This window comes from Hippichthys cyanospilos, chromosome 16, assembly GCF_059441005.1.
Source record: "Hippichthys cyanospilos isolate Australia breed blue-spotted pipefish chromosome 16, RoL_Hcya_1.0, whole genome shotgun sequence".
NCBI lineage: Eukaryota > Metazoa > Chordata > Actinopteri > Syngnathiformes > Syngnathidae > Hippichthys > Hippichthys cyanospilos.
In genome coordinates this window covers 15,842,382-15,860,896 of record NC_142384.1, presented here as the reverse complement: position 1 = coordinate 15,860,896, position 18,515 = coordinate 15,842,382, and the positions used below count along the sequence as shown (strand labels likewise).

Sequence of the window (18,515 nt, the reverse complement as noted above, 5' to 3'; positions counted from 1 at the left end):
TTTTCTCAGTAATATTTAACTAGCATACAATAATGAATAGACATGCTTTTTGTTATTTTTTTATGAATTTTGGCCACGCCAATTGCTGGTTGGCCAATTCGCGGGGGCGTGAGCCCAATCGGAAATGATAATCGCTTGCAAAAAAAAAAAAAAAGAAGTAAAAGTGCACAGTACCACAGGAAAACAAACTGACAATTCAAGTGATTTGATTACAAGTCAACAATTACATTGTACACGTGTGAGTAACCACAACATCCTTTTGTTTTAGTTGTACATGATGAATGGGCACTTGATATTTTGAGTTTGTATGAGTTTGAGAAGGTTGTTGAGCATCAATTTTGCAAGATTACATTCAGGATTATTTGTGAAATTGATTAGCTTGTCTGCGTCACAAGTTCCGAAGATATAGGTTTGAATCAAGGCTTGGGGTTTCCTCTGCAGTTTCTCCTGGTGCTTGTTTGCTGGTTTTCTCCAGGTACACCCAAGCCTATTGCTGCAGGATAACTGAGATAGTCTCCAGCACACCCGTGACCCTCGTCAGGATAAGAGGTTAGGAAAATGAATGGATAGTATACCGCAATTTCACTTTGCAAGACACCATTAGTACACATTTTCGACTATTATCTTAAAAATTTGACATTTATTAACTATACTTAACCCTTGTGTGGTGTTTTTTCCAATCCCTTGATCTTTGCATTAAAGGCATTTCACACCAAAGGGAAATCATTGAAAGAAGCCACTAGGGAGCAGAATTTGTCCAAAAAATAGATAATGCACAAGTTTGTTTGTTTTTTTCTCCCAGGTCACAGGATGTTTGGATTCTACCTTGGCAGACTATGAGCAGTTTTTGAAGATATACCCTGGACAATAGTTACCATTCAAGTTGAAATGCTTTTCCAAATGCTCAGAATACATCACCTCCACAGTATTAACTTTTGTTTTATATAATTTGTTAGTGTTGCTAAACAGACTAGGTACGTCGTTCTTCTCTGCCAGCTGCTGTGACTCAAGAGTACAGAGTAAACTAAGGCAAAGGTAGGCCTGTGTCTGAATTACAATTGAATACTTCGCATTTATAATTGATGTTACTTGGGAGTTTATGAGCCAATAAAACATTTGCCATGTCGCCACCCTGTGGGTGGGGCCTTTTTTGTGTCAGATTACTGCTGATTTGCAAAAAGGTTCAAATAAACTAAATCTCCATTTTGTGTGACTAGTGCAATGGCATCAAACAAGATTTATTATGAATGTGGAGGAGAATTAGAAAAAAAAACTACAGCCATAATACAGAAGCTCCAAACAAAAATGCTTCTTCCACAGTGCCACTTAACGGTATTGTTATGAAGAACCAAAATACCATTACGTCCTTCTTGTTGTTATTGATTGGCCTAGCTCTACGTCAGTCATGATTGCACTGTGTTGTGATTGGTCAGCCGTCTTCTTTGGAGAACTACCCCTTTAAACGGTAGTAGGGCAGTCAAGATTTTGGAGCGGACTTTTGTCCTGTTGTTCAAATGGACACAGCTCCTTGACGATTACCACCCTCGAGGCTGGAAATAAATTCAACTCGTCGCCTATGAGCCGTTATCTGTGACAAGGAACATTCAGAAATCATGGAACTGGAAGAGAAGCCAAAATACGGTAACTTCATTATTTTATGCACTGCTGTAGATGGTTCCACCTTTGATAGCCAACATTAAAGCCACATTACATGTCAGCCGTTCTAAACATAGCCCCGTTAAATTGCGTTATTCTTAACAATAACGTAAATAAATCCACATGTTTATAATGACTTAATACCATGTGTTCGATGGTTACTTCTACTAGCTAGCGGGCAACAGCGGACCACTTTCACTTGTGCTACACTAACACGGTAATAGTTACAGTAAACAACTGTTATAAGCCTGGAACTTAGCTACTGGTTTTAACAATACAAAGTTCAAAATAAGATGCAGGAATATGGAGTTTTAAATGATGCTTGTGGTGGCGTACTCGTGTTGTGGGGATCCGAATTAGTGTCCTATAACAATATCCTTTGCTTGTCCAGTTGCTGCCACATTCCACACATTGGTATGGCAGGCGACTTAGCTGACGTCCAGTTTTGTACAGCACATCTAATTAAAAGATAACTTCAACATGGCGAGAAGGTTCATTTATTTTCAGCTGGCTGCTCTCTGCGCCGTTATTCGAGTTTTACGTTGATCTGCTGTAATGCACATGTCATTACCGGAATTGACAAAGTGCTGTGTGATATCACAAAGAGGAATATTGTGTCATATATATTTACATTCTGCATGCCCAGAATGGTTCAAAGGAAAGGGCCTAAAGGCTGTACAGTGGTTCTATTTTTAATGATCAAATTATGCAGGACTTTATTAAGGGCTCAGATGATAATGGAGTGATTTCAGTGACACAAAGGGAGGAACATAAATTGTGGTGATTTATCTGCAAATTTCTTGGAAGAATGACTGTTTTGAGTCATCTTTAAAAAAAAAAATCACGTGGTACAGCACAGTTTAATCATGTAAGTGCATCACAGTCCTGTCATCATTGGCAGAGATCTCTGTTATTAAATTAACACTAGCATTATTCAAACATTAATTTGGTGAGTTATTGGAAAGTTTGAATAATGACCGATCATAGAAAAGCGTTTTTAAAATACATGGACCAATTTTTATTTAGTTTGTGTACATCATATTGTATAGTTTCTCCAGACCACGCTGACGTGCATTGATTCTTATGATTGTATTATTATTATATTTTAGGTCGGTTTTAATATTTTGTAAGTATGTTATATGTTTTGTTTAGTCTTCCATTTGTGTACATATCATAAAGCTTCTGCAGACAGAACAGCCATTTTTAGTTTAACTTTACACATTTGACTTTAACCGGACCATTGTGTGTCTTTTAAAGCAATGGCTATTATGTTCTCATGTAACCAGGATGACTCATACGATCTCTAACGTACATGTTAAGCAATGTAACTTAGATCTGAGTTATTGAAACTCTAGACTATTGTTTCCCCATTTTTAATTCACAGCTTCATCGGACAGTTTTAATTAATGTCAACAATGCTGCTAAAGAGATAGTTAAAGCACACAATAAAATAAAATGGAATCTACAGACACAATGTGAGTTAAAGAGCTTTAGGGGTTAGAGACATTTTTGAGGTTCTAGGATAAAGGCTTTTGTTGTTTTTGTCCAGATTAAAAGAAAAAATCTACAGTGACTGACCAGTTTTTACACTGAGATGGAAAACTGCTCCACATATTGCCCGCAATGTTAAACAAATCTGGAAGTTGCCGCTGAGGAAAACTTTTCATTGGTTCAGAGCTGTTTGGGCTTCACATGATGGAGTAATTTCAGTTGTAACCCAAAAAAAACACACACCACAATGACAGGATCTGAAGCAGCCATGCCCTGCATCAGTTGAACTGTAATTAGAAGTCACATTTAGAAGAGTGCTTTGAAGCCTGGTTTAAATTCTATCTGACCCTCCTTGTGCCGTTTGTTAAAGCTTACTCGTGCAGCAGATTTGGTCTTATTTCTTTTGTTGTTTGCTAACTTGTAGCCACCTGTTTCCACTTTAAAGCACTTGCTTGTATTCTTAACAACCCAGGCGGGATCATGTGAGTTTGTTAACTGGGGTTCATGCCAACTGGCCAAGCATGACAGTTATGTGCTATTAAGGTCATTAAATTACGTGTTAAAGTTTGAGTAGTTTCTTAATGCGGCTCATATCTCTTTATTACTCCATATTTCCCCCCCAAAAATGTACTAATTGCAGTTTGATGGCAACTTGATTGGTTTAGTTTGTTTTAGTTTGCTTTTTAAGTTATGAAAACATTAGCAATGAAATGGCAATACGGCGTTTACATTTGACCTGTATTTGCATTATATATTGCCAAGAATCTCGACTTGGCTAACAAATTTATTGATGCAAAAATAAATGCACTATAGTGGTAGTCTCACAAAACTTAATAGGATATACTTTACATTGAGATCTATATATAACACTGCCCCCACAGACATGTACAGGAAGCTCGAAGCATGAAGGGATCTGAGCCACAGGAATTTTTTCCATTGCTTTAGAGTTCAATATTTATACCTCTGTATCAAATTAAAACCTCTCCCCAAGGTTAGCCCCACTGTATTTCTTCAATGTCACTTTCTTTTTGTTAACTAGATCTTTAGCAATTTCATTAGAAGTTATTTTATATGCCAAATAAATATCTTTAATATCCAGTATTTTGATAATCCAAACAAATGGTTTAGCACCGTTAAATGTAATGTTTTCTTAAAGGACACACTTTAGACTGTTTAATAGTTTATGGTAAAATATTTTTGCAAGGTGATAGTACTCTTACGCAGATAACCAATATACTGGAAAACATGAAACTTATTTGCTTGGCTGAATAGATTTCAGCCTGTGTAAGCTGTCCTGTCAAACTATTTTGCCCAGGGCCTTCAGAATCAATAGTGTTGCTTTAATCCGCCACAAACTGAGTGATGCGGCTGAACTCAATTGAAGTGCTCTGCTCGTGTGGGGTTTGTTATCCCAATAATTTCCTACCTTGGAAACCGGTTTTGCCGCGATTTCATTCACTAACTTGTCGTTGATGTAAGTAAAACCACCATGTTGTGTCATATAAGCTTTCACAATAAGAACCTGTATTTATGTGCATGATGCAACTCCCACCCATACCAGTTTATTGTGTTTTACAATAATACTTAACCATATTTCATATGTAGAATTTTATGTTATTTGGATGAAAAAAAGTACTGTGCGTGTCCTGCATATCGGAAACAAATAAAAAAAAATGTGTTCGGCTTGACAATGTGATATTGTTGCCATCTAGTGGTGATTGGTGATAATGCACCTATGGCTACCTATTGGCACCTATGAATTTGTGATTTTTTTTTTTCGATATTTTTTCATATTTTACATTTTCACCAGTTGCCCACCCTTTTCTTAAATGTTACCATTGAAAATACCACTTTTTTTTTTGACTCGGTGAATGACTTTTCTGTTTATATCACGCACAGGAGGTGTCGATGATGGAGCAAAGCCCAGATCTGAACTGGCGCATCCATTTTCAGTTCCAATTGCTCATCAAAACAAAGCGAATGCAAAAGTTCATTCATGTTCCGTTATGTCATCGCCTGTTATAAATATGCATTTAGGCATTTAGTCACACTGTGGACTCTTTGTTTGAATCATGAATTCATTCGCCATCTTCCTGACGACTGATAGAAATTTTCAACCCAAGAGCACCAAAATGAACTTCGATTCGTGCTGAGATTTAAATATAGAACTGAGTCGAAATAGTTCGAATGCAAAGCAAATCAATTGGAGTTGAGCCCATAACAAAGTTGAATGGAGATGGAGGAAATCTTGTGGCTCACAAACGCTACGTACGTAAACTAGCAACGGAGTCAGAATTCTCCCCCGCTTTTCGGAAAACACATGTTTCAACTTTCCTTTATTTTTCCTTTATACACCAAAAGTTCCCACCCATTCTTTCACTCAGACACGCCTCTCAAGCGTCCCTCCCAGACTTCCTGCAGATGAGTTGACTTGTTCTCCTCTGATCTCTAGAGTCCCCAACGAGAAGCAGCCCGTGAGAAAGAGGCTTCTTTTAGAGGTGGGAGGAGATACACAGGTGGAACACTGATTGGGAAGAGCCACTTGTTTCAGGATAAACAAGGTGGGGCAGGGAAAGGGGGCAAGAAGGTGGAGCGTTGTTCACCGGCCAGGCGTTCAAGGACAGGTTAGACTGGTTTCCACCCACACGGTCCTCACTCCGTTTTGAAAAACTACACAAGTGGAAAGAAAGCGTCAGATACGTTTTCTTGGAAGGGGAGTAACCAGGGTTTCTCTGCACGTTTCAACGTTAGCCACAGAAAGGAATTTCAAGATGCCAAAGGAAGGCGAATTTTATGGAAAGCATGGTAATTACCCTTCCGGATCAAGTTTCGCATCGCATTAGCCTTGAAGGATGTTTTTGGGGGAATTTTTCTTTTGAACCGAATTGTGTAGTAGTGATTAGATGTTTAGCGCGATACTGGAGTACCAGTAACAGCATGTTAGCTTTGTGACCAGGTGGGGATGAAATTAAGGGGCCTTACATTTGTTTTTTTGCTTTTTTTTGTGCATGAACAACTCGTATACATACCACCGGCAAGCTCAATGCTTAAATTTGAAACTGATGAAAAGCTTTATGAATATACAGAACCCACCACCGGGCTAGGCCCCATGTAATGCTTTAAAAATCTAGAGAACTCACCGGACTTCATCAAGCTCGGCCCTGTTCCTCTGAACATTTAAGACTATCAACTGAAAGCAACACAATGGCATCATAGCATGCACTGACAACATCAAGCACTCAATGTTTCAGGAAGTGGTTTCTCTAAGAGCCACTTGGAGAAATGCTTGCTGCAGCATTCATCCTCTTAAAAGCATCCATAATTGATATGCAAAGACTATGCTGCCGTTTGTCTAGACTGTGATCCATTTCTGCATACTATATTTCAATCAAATGCGGTTTATATACTTTCTCCACATAATCTTACAGTAGTTATATTGGTGCTAATCATGAGCCATTTTCCACCATCATGAAACTGAAACTCATAAGCTCTCCTTTTCAATGTTTTTGCTGCAACCATGTTCTTTCGCAGATGATTGAATTTTACAATCTTGCTCTTCTCACCAAACTGAATTAGGATTGCAGACGTTTGCCATGGTTTAACAATCTTCTTGTTATACTAAACGGTGCTTGGTGTAATCCAGCTAATACTACTAACATCACCACCGTGGTAAAGATAACTTCCTGTTTCGCCTGTGTTTTTAAATGTAGTTGACTTTGTCTTGTTTTCATCATAAAATAACAAGCAGCTCCATTGTTTCAACCGTAGCACAACACAGGATTTAGCGACCTCTAGTGGCTGCATTTACACATTCTTTCTCTAGTTTTGCTGGTGCTTAGTCACCAGGGAGGAATTTGCTGGGTTGCCAGGCGTGTCTGTCTGTTGGGAAATTGGGGGGAAGAATGGGGCACACTGCTGTGCCAGTCAAAATTTCCTTCGTGTAAAAAATTGTACATGTGTTGGTTTGATTACAATGAGTGTAAATGTTTTTACCTTGACTATTTTACAGCGGAAGGATGTTATGTGAGCGCTCATGCAGATTGAATAAACTTTCCTCTGTTATACAGGCGAACCTAGGAAGTATGATCCTACATTCAAGGGCCCGCTCCAGAAAAGGTGAGGGGGGGTGATTTTAACTTTAATCTGAAGTTGGATGTTTTGTTTTTTTAATCCCCCCAAATTTTCACGTTTCTCCAGGAGCTGCACAGACATTGTGTGTTGCATCCTCTTCATGGTTGCCATATTATGTTATATTGGAGTGGGAATTCTTGGTAAGAAAAACGCCCTGCATTTTATTTTTTTTTTACATATACTGTACTGTAACATGGAATAGATTCATAATCTATTTTGCTTTTTTAAGCTTGGTCGCAAGGTGACCCCAGGAAGGTGATCTATCCCACGGACAGCCGAGGCCAGTTCTGCGGGCAGGCTGGCACCCCACTTGAGTGAGTAGGCCGCACCCACATTGACTACTACTGAACCCCTCATTGCCTCATATTTGTACATATAAGTCCACCAAACTGCACAAGGTTTTTATTTTTGTCTTAAGATAGGTCCATTTGCAATGCTTTCTGAATTTCGCATCACCTAACTCAAGTGATGCAGCTATTGAGGATTTTTGGTCTTCTGATATGCTACAGAAAATTCTAATCAAATTTAGAGTATGCGGATAAAAATCCAAATATTTCGGAAGGAAAAACACCTTAAATTTCAGACTATAAGATGCTACTTTTTTGTCAACTTCGAAATAAAAATTTAGGAAGCATTCATGTCATTATTTAGTAAACGAAGATTCAATTTGAAGTTGGCCCTCTCGCTTGTTTTGCTGTCCTGCAATGCATTAATAATATTTGCTAGACATGTTTTTTGATTTGTTCACCAGTAATCGTTTCATCCAAAAAGCCCCAAGCATTTTTTGAACCAAGGTACTCAAATTACCCTGACTGGTTTCACCTCTTCTGATTTCATTAGGAATTCAGAGCAAATCAAGCGATCATATTTTAGTTGAGTTTCATTTCACTTTAAATGATAAAAATAAACATTTTCTTCCTCTTCTGGCTTTCACTTGCAAACGGCAGCTGTTTTCAGAGGGATAAAAAAAGTTTGCCTTACATTTTATAAAATATTTTTCGATCTGGATTCACTGAGTGGGAGTGTAATTCCGGTTAAGGAGAAAACGAGGTTTGATCTTTCAGTTTCATTTACCTGAAATTGCTCCAACTAGCATCTTGAATGTGCGTGTGTGTTTTGTGCTTTCATCAGAAAGAAGCCACTGTTATTCTACTTTAACATCATGAAGTGTGCCAGCCCTATGGTGCTACTGGAGTTCCAGTGTCCAACCACACAGGTTTCAAAAAAAAAAAAAAAGCACTGCACAGCTCTTTTTGTGCATCATAAACATCTTTTAGTTTTCTTTCAAGCCATATTATTTTCAGAAGTTACTTAATGACCACCGCATATTTCCTGTTTCAAGCCACATCATTTTCAGCTGTTATTTGATAATGACAACATATTTCCTGTACTATAGTGACTCTTCTTCCCTCTTTAGATGTGTGTGGAGAAGTGCCCCGACAAGTTCATGACGTTGATCAAAGCTTACGCCAACAGAAGAGACTTCGACTACTACAGGTCATTCTGCAAGGAAGGCGTCACTTCCTCGATGGTGGGTTTGAATTTCTGCGAGTAAACTTTGAACGTGTCATGTAGAGGATTTTTTTTCCCGTTTTACGCTCACACGCACCATGTTCAAACGTGATGTTTCAGGCGGTAACCGAAATCCTCAAGGCGGGTCTTTGTCCTGCCATGTTGACCCCCAGCAAGCCTTGTGAGTTCTGCATTTTTGTCAAATCTTAAAATTAAAATCACTATTGTTCATTAAAATTAAAATGTTTTTTTTTTGCACATTTTTCCCCTTTTTATGACTTTTTTTCCCCAATCAACAGTATGCGTCAGAAGTGATACAAGTTGATATTCCCCCACCTTTTCTGCTTTTATTTTAACCTTTGTAAATCTATTAAAATGTGATGCATTGAATATAAAAAAATGATGTTGATGATAATATAGAATGTGCAAGTAAATGTCCCATACAGTACAGTATCTGCAAAATGAGAGGGATGGCCAGTTAAATGAGTCCTGCTATAAAGATCCACAAGGTCGTAGCTAAAAAAATGCGGTTTGATAAGAGTTTGTTTTTTCAATTTTCTTTCAGTTACCCGTAGGTGCTTCCCAGCTTTGGGTCAAAAAGGAGGAGTGATAACTGTGGGAAACAACTCTCAGTTTGACGACGGAACTGGAAAGATAAGAGATGCCAAGGACCTTCTGGATGGAGTGAAGTAAGTGCTGGATTTATTACACGGAGGAGACCCGGTAATCCTCCATAGTTTCCGCAAATATTTACTTCAAGATTGGATCTTCTTTTTAAAACGTTACAAATCGTACAATTAAGATGAGCTCAAGTCTGTTTCGTCTTCCCCAGGAATGCAACTGTGGTTATTGAAGCTCGCCAGGTGGTCATGAAAATCTTTGAGGATTACACGCAGTCTTGGTACTGGATTCTCATGTAAGATACCTTTGAAAATGCTGAGAGCCTCTGTGGAAAGCAACAATTTTTGGCTTCTTTCCCCTTACCTGCTTCAATCCTCTCTCTCTCTACAGAGGTTTAGTGATTGCAACGGTCCTCAGCCTGGTTTTCATCGTTCTGCTGCGCTTTCTGGCAGGGATCATGGTCTGGATCATGGTAGCCTTGGTGATAATTGTGATAGGATACGGTAAGAATTATGTCCATTTATTCGGAAAGACTGTACAGAAATGTATGTATTTATACAGTTACAAAATAAATATGAGGATAAATGCATTTGTACTGGTAATGAAATTAAGAATGTATTTGCAAACTCATACAAGTTTGTAAAAATTCAACTTACCCCTGTTCAAATGCTAGATTTTTACGGTATAATTTTTTAGAACCTTTCCACCATTGTGTTCTGTAAACTCTAAAACTGAATTGAAGAAAAAAAAAAAAGCCTCGTAGTGGAAGTAATTTCAGTCAACACACCTGGTACCATTTAACATCCCTGTGGTTTGCCCCAAATAAATTACAGCCAATCTAAAGGCTTTTTCTCGCTGAAGTCTGAAGGTTTTGCACTACTGCAGACTCTATGGGACTGTTGATAATTCCCACCATTTTGTCAAAATCCACAGTCGCAACAGAAGCAAAACAGACAAAAAGTATTATGCTGACGTAGTGCTGTGTTTACAAAATGCTTTAGGAATTATGGCCAAAAAGTTGAGTTGGTTTTCAGACATTCAGGTTACACACAGGTTCCACATCTTAAGTTTAACTTGTGATGTGCAGAATTTGTATATCCTTTACATCATTAGTACAGGGATGAGTTTTTTTCTAAAAATGCTTGCGATGGCATTTCTCATTCTGCAATTTTGCTTACCCCGATACAAAAAAAATATGACCGCAAGCAACACTCAGTCACTGCTTCAAAATTGAAAGCTACACCATATTTCCACTACGGTGCTCGTTTTGCAATAAAAAGTCCTATCTTATTTATATTTGTTCAGGTATATTCCATTGCTACATGGAGTACGCCGCCCTGAAGGGAACACCTGGTGCTGATGTGACCCTGCAGGACCTTGGCTTTCAGACAGACTTCACAGTCTACCTTCAAATCAGGCAGACCTGGCTGGCATTCAGTGAGTTAAACATAAGTGTATTAAAACCTTGTATTCATCCAAGTCCTTTAACACTTTGGTGCAGTTTGTAAGCTTCCCTTGCTGTTAATAGAGCAGCAGTTGTCGAACAAGGACACCTAGTGGTACGTGAAGGAACTTCAGGCATTGCATAAGAATTTTAACAGGCTTTCTGTTCCAAGTCTTGATTTAATGCTTTTAAATGCAACTTAAAACAAATTTGAGGCCTACGTCCGATGAATATAGTCATCAGTTGGACCCTGATGTCATATACAAATTTATTAACCAATGTTGGATGTTGGTGACAGGAACAGTACTGTACTTTTTGAATTGAGAGTAAATGAATTGCAACATGAAGCAACTTCTGAACTCAGCCCTTTTTGCTCATTGTAAATTACAACTATCAACAGCCCCAACCAAATGTGCTGTATAATGAATATGTATCATATGTATTAGCGTTATATTGTGTTCCTGTCAGTCATTTGCACAAAGTTCTATGCCTTTGTTTTGTGAATGTGCATTGGCACGAGTGACACGGATTTCCAGTAAATGAGCCAGAAAAAAAAAAGATGTTACTCTATCCGTAGTATCTTATGTCGGTGCTGGATAAAATATAGAAATATATTACCACTTCAAAATAACACAGAGATGGCATAGAATTCTGTTTCAAATCAATATTTATTTTACCACTGTTTCTAGAGTACAGTTGACTACCCCATACCTATGATTCAGCACTTACAGTTTCACATAGTCCCCAATTAAAGTAAAACATCTTCAGCTATTGGATCTAGTGGTATGTCTTAAAATGTATTTCAAATTATAATCTGGCAAAAATATGCTCGTGTGACGTACTCTAATTCTTCTATTTCTCACCTGCTCTTCTTCCATTTAGTGATCATTCTCGCCATAGTCGAAGTTATCATCATCCTTCTACTCATCTTCCTCAGGAAAAGGATTCTAATTGCCATCGCACTCATCAAAGAAGCCAGCAAGTAAGATCTTTTTTGAATCGAGCAGCTGACCATATCTGGGAGAATAGTCAATATTGAGTAATCGGAGACTTTGTGAATACTGAATACTGGCCAAAATAGTGAAAGTGATGCTTATGTTTTGTTTGCAGGGCGATTGGCCATGTGATGTGTTCACTCCTCTATCCGCTGTTCACTTTTCTCCTTCTGGCTATAGTTATCGCCTACTGGGCCACCACTGCTGTGTATCCTTTTTTATAATACCAATTTTAGATACGCCGGTTGAATTCGGATATCTGACAGATGAATATTTTTTCTCCTCAATCACTCAAATTGTTCAGGGGTAACAAGTCTGTCCACAAAAAAATGAAAATTGGTATGGTCTGTATGTCTTTGTAATGTGATGATGGCACTTTAAGAGATCTGTAACTGGTCTTTACCGCCATCTTGCGGTGAACAAGTCAACAAAGAATTTTCTGTTTGCTGACATAGTTTGACCGCCACTCAACCGAATGTTGCAAAAATCGCAGGAAAATCAATGTAATAAATCCTATGAAAATGCATGTCAAAAATTGTCATTCTAATGGTTTTAGATGGTCCAAAATTTGGACAATAACATAGAAATGTCAGAATCGTTGCATTCTGAAACTTTACACGTTTTAGCCATCTGCTGGAAATTTCAGCTCCCTCAGTTTTTTTTTCCCCATTGATTCTTTTATATCCTAATAAAAATCAAAGGAATTTCCACAATTTGTAACTTAGTGCCGCAAGGTTTAAAAAAAGAGACTCACCAGCAATTATCCTCTTTATGATGCTTGTCCTTGACATAACCGTTCAGTTTCCTTTCTACCTCAAACGAACCCGTCTACAAAGTGTTCAACGAGAGCGCATGCGAGCACTCGAGGAAAACCTGCGATCCGGCCGTGAGTTCTTTTGTTTGAATTGATTTGGACGGAGCTCCCGAGCATCTTCTCGGTTGCTTCTAACGAATCCCAAATGTTGAATTTGCCTTGTTTGCGCACAGAACTACACGAGCACAAACATGAAATGGCAATGCCCGGACTCCGAGTGCCTTTTCGCCTTCTACGGGGGCGAGACGGTTTACCACAAATACCTGATCGGCTTGCAGTTCTACAATGTCTTTCTCTTCTTTTGGTGTGCCAACTTCGTCACGGCGTTGGGGCAAATGACATTGGCGGGGGCCTTTGCCTCCTACTACTGGGCTTTTGTCAAGCCAGACGACATGCCTTCCTTCCCCATCTTTTCTTCTCTCGGGAGATCCCTCAGGTGTGCTTTTAGATCGAGTTTTCCTTATATCGCATAGACCGCTGGCGGTTTGATCAACTTGTATTGTTTTTAGGTATCACACGGGAACCCTGGCATTTGGATCCCTGATCCTTTCCATCATCCAGATCATTAGAGTTCTGCTGGAGTATCTGGACCATAAACTCAAAGGTCAGACACTTTTTTTTTTGTTTTTTTTGATACACAGTCAGTGTCCATTTCAGGGTGGGAGTGACCTTTGTTTTCCAACCTCCAAAAACCCAAGCACACGAAGGATTTAATCAATTTAGAACTTAAAAATGTGATTAATGCTGTAAATACAGAGCACTTTGACTCATTTATCTTTTATTCAGACACCACTAATCTTAATGTAAATTTAGAGTTGTACAAGGCATGTGCAGGAAAAAAAACACAATTACATAGTCTCCACAATACAATTTTGAATATTTTAAGAGTAAAGTAAAAGTAAAGGTTTTAACTATACCACTTACTTATTGAAATGACCGACCTTCCATGTTCTTAATTGCACATCATGTTTTTGGAACCTTCTTATTTCCATGCCAGGAGCCCATAATAAGTGTACCAGATTCCTCATGTGCTGTCTGAAGTGCTGCTTTTGGTGCTTGGAGAAATGCATCAAGTTCTTGAACAGAAACGCCTACATTATGGTCAGTTTTTTTTTTTTTTAATTTATTGACCTACCTAGGGCGTAGCATCTCATGTTTTTTTCCCCACATTTGACCACTAGGTGGCGATATATGGCAAAAACTTCTGCGTATCTGCCAGGGATGCCTTCTTCCTGCTCATGAGGAATATGATTAGGTTTGTTCTGTGGTAACTTTAGCTTGAAAGCAGGTTCAATACAATTTGCCGTTCTAAAGATGCTTCATTGTATTTTCTAGGGTGGCTGTTTTGGACAAAGTGACAGATTTCCTCTTGTTTTTGGGCAAACTGCTCATTGTTGGACTCGTGGGTGAGCGTCTGTTCTTCATGCTTGATTAGAAATGACCGCGAGGCCTTCACTCTTTCAAATCACAATGCAACCACTGTGCGGATTGAATAATTGCGAGTTTGATGTCATATGGTCAACTTATTTCTCCTACCGCAGGGGTCTTTGCTTTTTTCTTCTTCTCTGGGAGAGTAAAAGCCTTTGAGGACACTGCCCCCCATCTCCATTACTACTGGGTACCGATCCTGGTGAGTCATTTTACACATTATCAATAAATGATGATGCAGGAGCTTTCTCATAAAATTTCATAACAGTGCTATATTTAATGTGTATAACTTTTTTTTAATGATGCTTGTGTCCTTTGTAGACTGTGGTGGTTGGCTCCTATCTCATCGCTCATGGATTCTTCAGCGTGTACGCTATGTGCGTGGACACGCTTTTCCTCTGCTTCTGTGAGTAAAACCACCCCACGGGTCAACCTAACACACTCAACATAAAAGTAACCTGTGCAACTACTGTAATTTGATCAGAAAAAAAAAAAAGACTTGATCCAGAGCCATGTCTTGCTCTTTGCTTTTGGTGTCGGGCTGTCTTGCATGAAAATATGGGAGAAATTAATGAAACTACCATTTCATTCTTTGGCTTACTAGTTTTCAAAACGTATACAGTGGACCCCCGGTTTATGACGTCCCCGCCTTGCGTTTTTTTCATCTAACGACGAAGACCGCCCCGTTTTTTTTGTCCCCTCTTTACGCCATTGTTTTTCACCTTACGATACCTCACATGGCGGTCAATGTATGTGCGTGTCGCTGATGTCAATAAACGCGTCACTGATTACATCACTACAATGCTGGTCTGCTATTGGTCAGCGTCCCGGAAACACTAAGATACTGGTCTGCTATTGTTATGCGTCACTCATTCCAAAATGGCGGATCGTAAACGCTTTGTTGTCCTGTGAGTGCTAACAAAAACGTATTTATAGTGCTTTTTAGTGCCTAATTCAAACTTGAATTGGTCAGCCATGGCGTCAAAGATTGCAATGGTTAAAAATGATTTATATGGAAAACCAAGCTAGAGATAATCAAGAAATACAAAGGAGGCTAAGATAGCCTAGCATAGGCTAAGCTACCGTCACTATGGATTATGGCCATAAATCGCTCGAAGGTAAATAAACTCTTTATATATATTTTATTAATTTATTGTGTTAATTGTATGCAAGTATATTTTATAAAAGTAGCACTCACTATATTATTTTGATATCATTTTAATTATGAATATACAATTTTGATGTTTTTACCTGGGGTTTTACACGCTAATCATAGGTTCGAATTGCCCGTCATACTGCGAATTGGCGTTCCGATCCCAACGGCGGCACGGATGAATCTCGTAACCCGGTGGCCCACTGTATTTGGTTGCGGTGAACTTATTGCTTGCTTGCTTGCTGTTTGACGATGTTCTTTTTGTCTCTTCTCTCCTTCCCCTCACATCCCTTTATGCACTCCCATCTACCTCTCTTGCCGATTAACACCTTGCTTTTTTTTTTTTTTTTTTCACCCTCATAACTAAACGTCTCATCCATTCATGAACATGCACACATTTATACACAAAATCACAAAAGGTGAAGACCTGGAGCGTAATGATGGGTCAACCACGAGGCCTTATTACATGTCCACCTCTCTGCGTGCGATTCTCTGGAAGAGCAACGCGGAGGGTCCGGCATCTTCTGCTCAGCGGCAGGATGAAGAATTCAGTGGAGAGAAACAGTTTAAGGACAAGGACACGGCTTTCATAGACAGGAATTTATTTGACAAATCCCCTTAAGATTTCCTTTTGGGACTGAAGGAGGTGGGTCTCTTTTTGAGCCTCATGTCTCACAGGCACGCTCAGAAGCGGCAAGAATCCAGAACAGGGAAGTTTATCCGACGGCAAAGTCAGCTGAATACTGGTACTGTAGCCACGTCTTCAAATTCGGCGTGCGGAACGTCTCCGTTTTCCCGGAGCGTTCACCGCGAAGGAAATGCCATCGGCCGTCATGTATTTGATGCTGCTGGCCGGTAGACATTTGACACCACTTACGTGCCTAATTTTTCCTAATTTAATAATCCTCCGAAGGCATCTTTGAATGTCGGGGTTTAGACTTTGAGAATCGACTTTATAACGTTTGATGTGTATTAACAAATGATGAGCTAGAAGCTTGATTTGCCTTGTACTGTCAGCATTTCAGTTTTTACTGTGAATCCAGCTAGTTTGATGGCAACATCTTCTAACTTTTGACACGTTTGCCAATGTACTTGATATAATAAAGCGGAATAAATGGAAACAAGATTCAGGATCCTAAGCGCCAATGTGATGTTCTGAAGAGGACTCGGAGTGCTCCATTTTGTCAAAGTTAACATCTTTGTTTGGTCTCTCTCCAGTGGAGGACCTTGAGAGGAATGACGGCAGTCCAGAGAGGCCATACCTCATGCCCGAGAGCCTCCGCAAAGTCTTGAACAAGAAGAACAAGAATGCACCCGCTCAGTAAAGCGTCGTCGTTGGTGTGGTGTGATTGGTCGAAACAATCAAGCAAAAAGAACAAGGAAAACATCCTGATGCTTCTCAGAACCCTCAGGTGACGACCACATTTTTGTCAAAGAATTCAGAGATGTACCATATATCACTTTTATTTATTATACAGCGGTCTGAATTTAACAGTTTAAGCTTATTGTATATTTGCGCGGCAGTCAACAAATATTAATACTTAAAAGCACCAGCACATGTGTATTTTTTACGTGTTTGATAAGTACATGAAGGTAAGCTTTAAAACAGTTTGATATGTAATTTTTACATTTTTTTTTCTTTGAAACTGTATTGCATGACCCCATCCCTTATTATATCAAAAGCCATTGTACACCCAACATGAGGCAGTATACACACTGCATGTCACTTCTGATGAAACTTTTTTTGTATTGCTTTTATGGTCATTTTTTTTATGACTGTTCCTGTGTATGGCTTGAATTGCAAATGTTTTGGAAATAAAAGTAATAGTTTTCTACATTCATTCAATCTCTTTGGTCGTAATTATTCAACTGGCGGTTGAAAAAGTTAAAACGTGTTGCAGAATTAATCCTGTCCTGTGAACGTTTGCTTTTTATACAAAACACAAGTGAAAGCACAAAAAACATTAAAACTTCCCAGAGTTATTCACTGTCAAGCTTTGTTTACTTTGAATGTTGATGACAGAATCTACGTAGACATCAATTTGCCTTTCCTTACTAGGACAGTAAATTAGTTGTAAATAAATTACTGGCAGTTTTTAGTTTTTGTCACTACAAGAATATCGAGTTTTTGGGGTTGTGAATAGCCCACAATTGATTTCTTTGGTAAGTTGTAAGACGTCACTTGACGCAAGGAGCCGTGCTCATTCACCACCATGATTGTTTACTATTATACAAATTAAATATGCTTTTTGAGCTTTCATTATGTATTTTTTTTTCGTTTACAACCCACAGATTTTTCACACAACAGTTTACTGTATTAAGGAAAGTTTTGTTTGTTAGTGATACGGCTACACAAATTCTGACTTGTGTACAAAACACTTCTGTGTAGAAATGGAACTTCCTGTCCGTTTGCTGTCAATATTTTTACACCTTAAAGATTACCAACTCACAACTGACAAAATCAACCAATCAAATAAAAAAATACTTAATATTCCCAACAACTGCAAATACATTTTCATATCTTTATACATGAATAAAATAATATGAGAAAGTCTGGAAGAAAAGTGGTGCAAATACTAGCTAACAAGTGTCTCCTGAAGCTCATGTGTGCTTCAAATATGACTTCATCTGGTTTTGTTTGCACTCTTACTGATAATTCAGGAGTTTGTTTTCTCAGCGTTGTGCGTCATGGGTCTTGAGTGATTAATAAAGCCTGCGGTCCACTGAGGGGTGGCTTTCACTCCAGTCTCCTTGGAAAACACCTGAGCGGCCTTAGTGGAGTCCTTTCAACTGGCTGGCATGCACTCCATATCAGCCGCTGTTTCCTAGGAAACCCCAAAGGATGATAAATAGCATGTGGGTAATACAATAAATTGAATTATGTATGTCAAATATTTAAATATCAAAGGTCAAGAATGATTTGCGATTCAAGCGCTAACACCTGCGAAATAAGCCATTTTACAATGCAAATATTGCAAATTCAACAGTGAGTTTTATTTATGTATCATTGAGTGTTGTTTTCTTGTTTACAAAAATACCAATTAAAACAGTAAAAAAACCCACTAATGAATATAATACTGATGATATCGTCTTTGGAGCCTCCTTTCAGTATTACATATGATGAGCAATACTTAAATGGATGATACAAACGTCAAAATTAGAATTCTCATTTAAGTCCTACATTTTAAACGTTTTACTTAAGCCTCATATTTGATGTTTTATGTTGTTACACTCGGCCAAACCTTTTACGCAGGCCTTTAGGCGTGCGTC

At 38.7% G+C, this 18,515-nt stretch overlaps 1 protein-coding gene across 5 annotated transcripts; it reads left to right on the top strand.

Annotated features, from left to right (window-relative positions):
• The first annotated feature begins 85 nt into the window (after window positions 1-85).
• LOC148410918 (choline transporter-like protein 2) lies at window positions 86-17,086 on the top strand. 5 transcript variants are annotated; one of them, XM_088436291.1, is made up of 23 exons: window positions 86-549; window positions 803-1,035; window positions 7,215-7,263; window positions 7,345-7,418; window positions 7,508-7,592; window positions 8,410-8,494; window positions 8,696-8,809; window positions 8,911-8,971; window positions 9,356-9,479; window positions 9,623-9,706; window positions 9,802-9,914; window positions 10,717-10,848; window positions 11,738-11,837; window positions 11,966-12,058; window positions 12,652-12,736; window positions 12,838-13,100; window positions 13,174-13,268; window positions 13,662-13,765; window positions 13,846-13,919; window positions 14,000-14,070; window positions 14,206-14,294; window positions 14,414-14,498; window positions 15,665-17,086. In XM_088436291.1, exons 4-23 carry the CDS (start codon window positions 7,379-7,381, stop codon window positions 15,865-15,867), a joined length of 2,100 nt encoding a protein of 699 aa, XP_088292417.1. In that variant the 5' UTR covers window positions 86-549; window positions 803-1,035; window positions 7,215-7,263; window positions 7,345-7,378; the 3' UTR covers window positions 15,868-17,086. The 5 variants fall into 5 exon arrangements, with proteins under 5 accessions (XP_088292417.1, XP_088292416.1, XP_088292414.1 ...); XM_088436290.1 differs by lacking the exons at window positions 86-549; window positions 803-1,035 and adding an exon at window positions 1,467-1,641 and having other exon boundaries at window positions 16,464-17,086; XM_088436288.1 differs by lacking the exons at window positions 86-549; window positions 803-1,035 and adding an exon at window positions 1,467-1,641.
• The last annotated feature ends 1,429 nt before the right edge of the window (window positions 17,087-18,515 follow it).

Bases quoted from the DNA above. Each gene is read 5' to 3' on its own strand.
- LOC148410918 (XM_088436287.1), top strand. From the start codon at position 5,919: ATGCCAAAGGAAGGCGAATTTTATGGAAAGCATG. The intron at 13,920-13,999 runs GTTTGTTCTGTG...TGTATTTTCTAG, and splicing joins CTCATGAGGAATATGATTAG to GGTGGCTGTTTTGGACAAAG. The intron at 14,071-14,205 runs GTGAGCGTCTGT...CTCCTACCGCAG, and splicing joins GCTCATTGTTGGACTCGTGG to GGGTCTTTGCTTTTTTCTTC.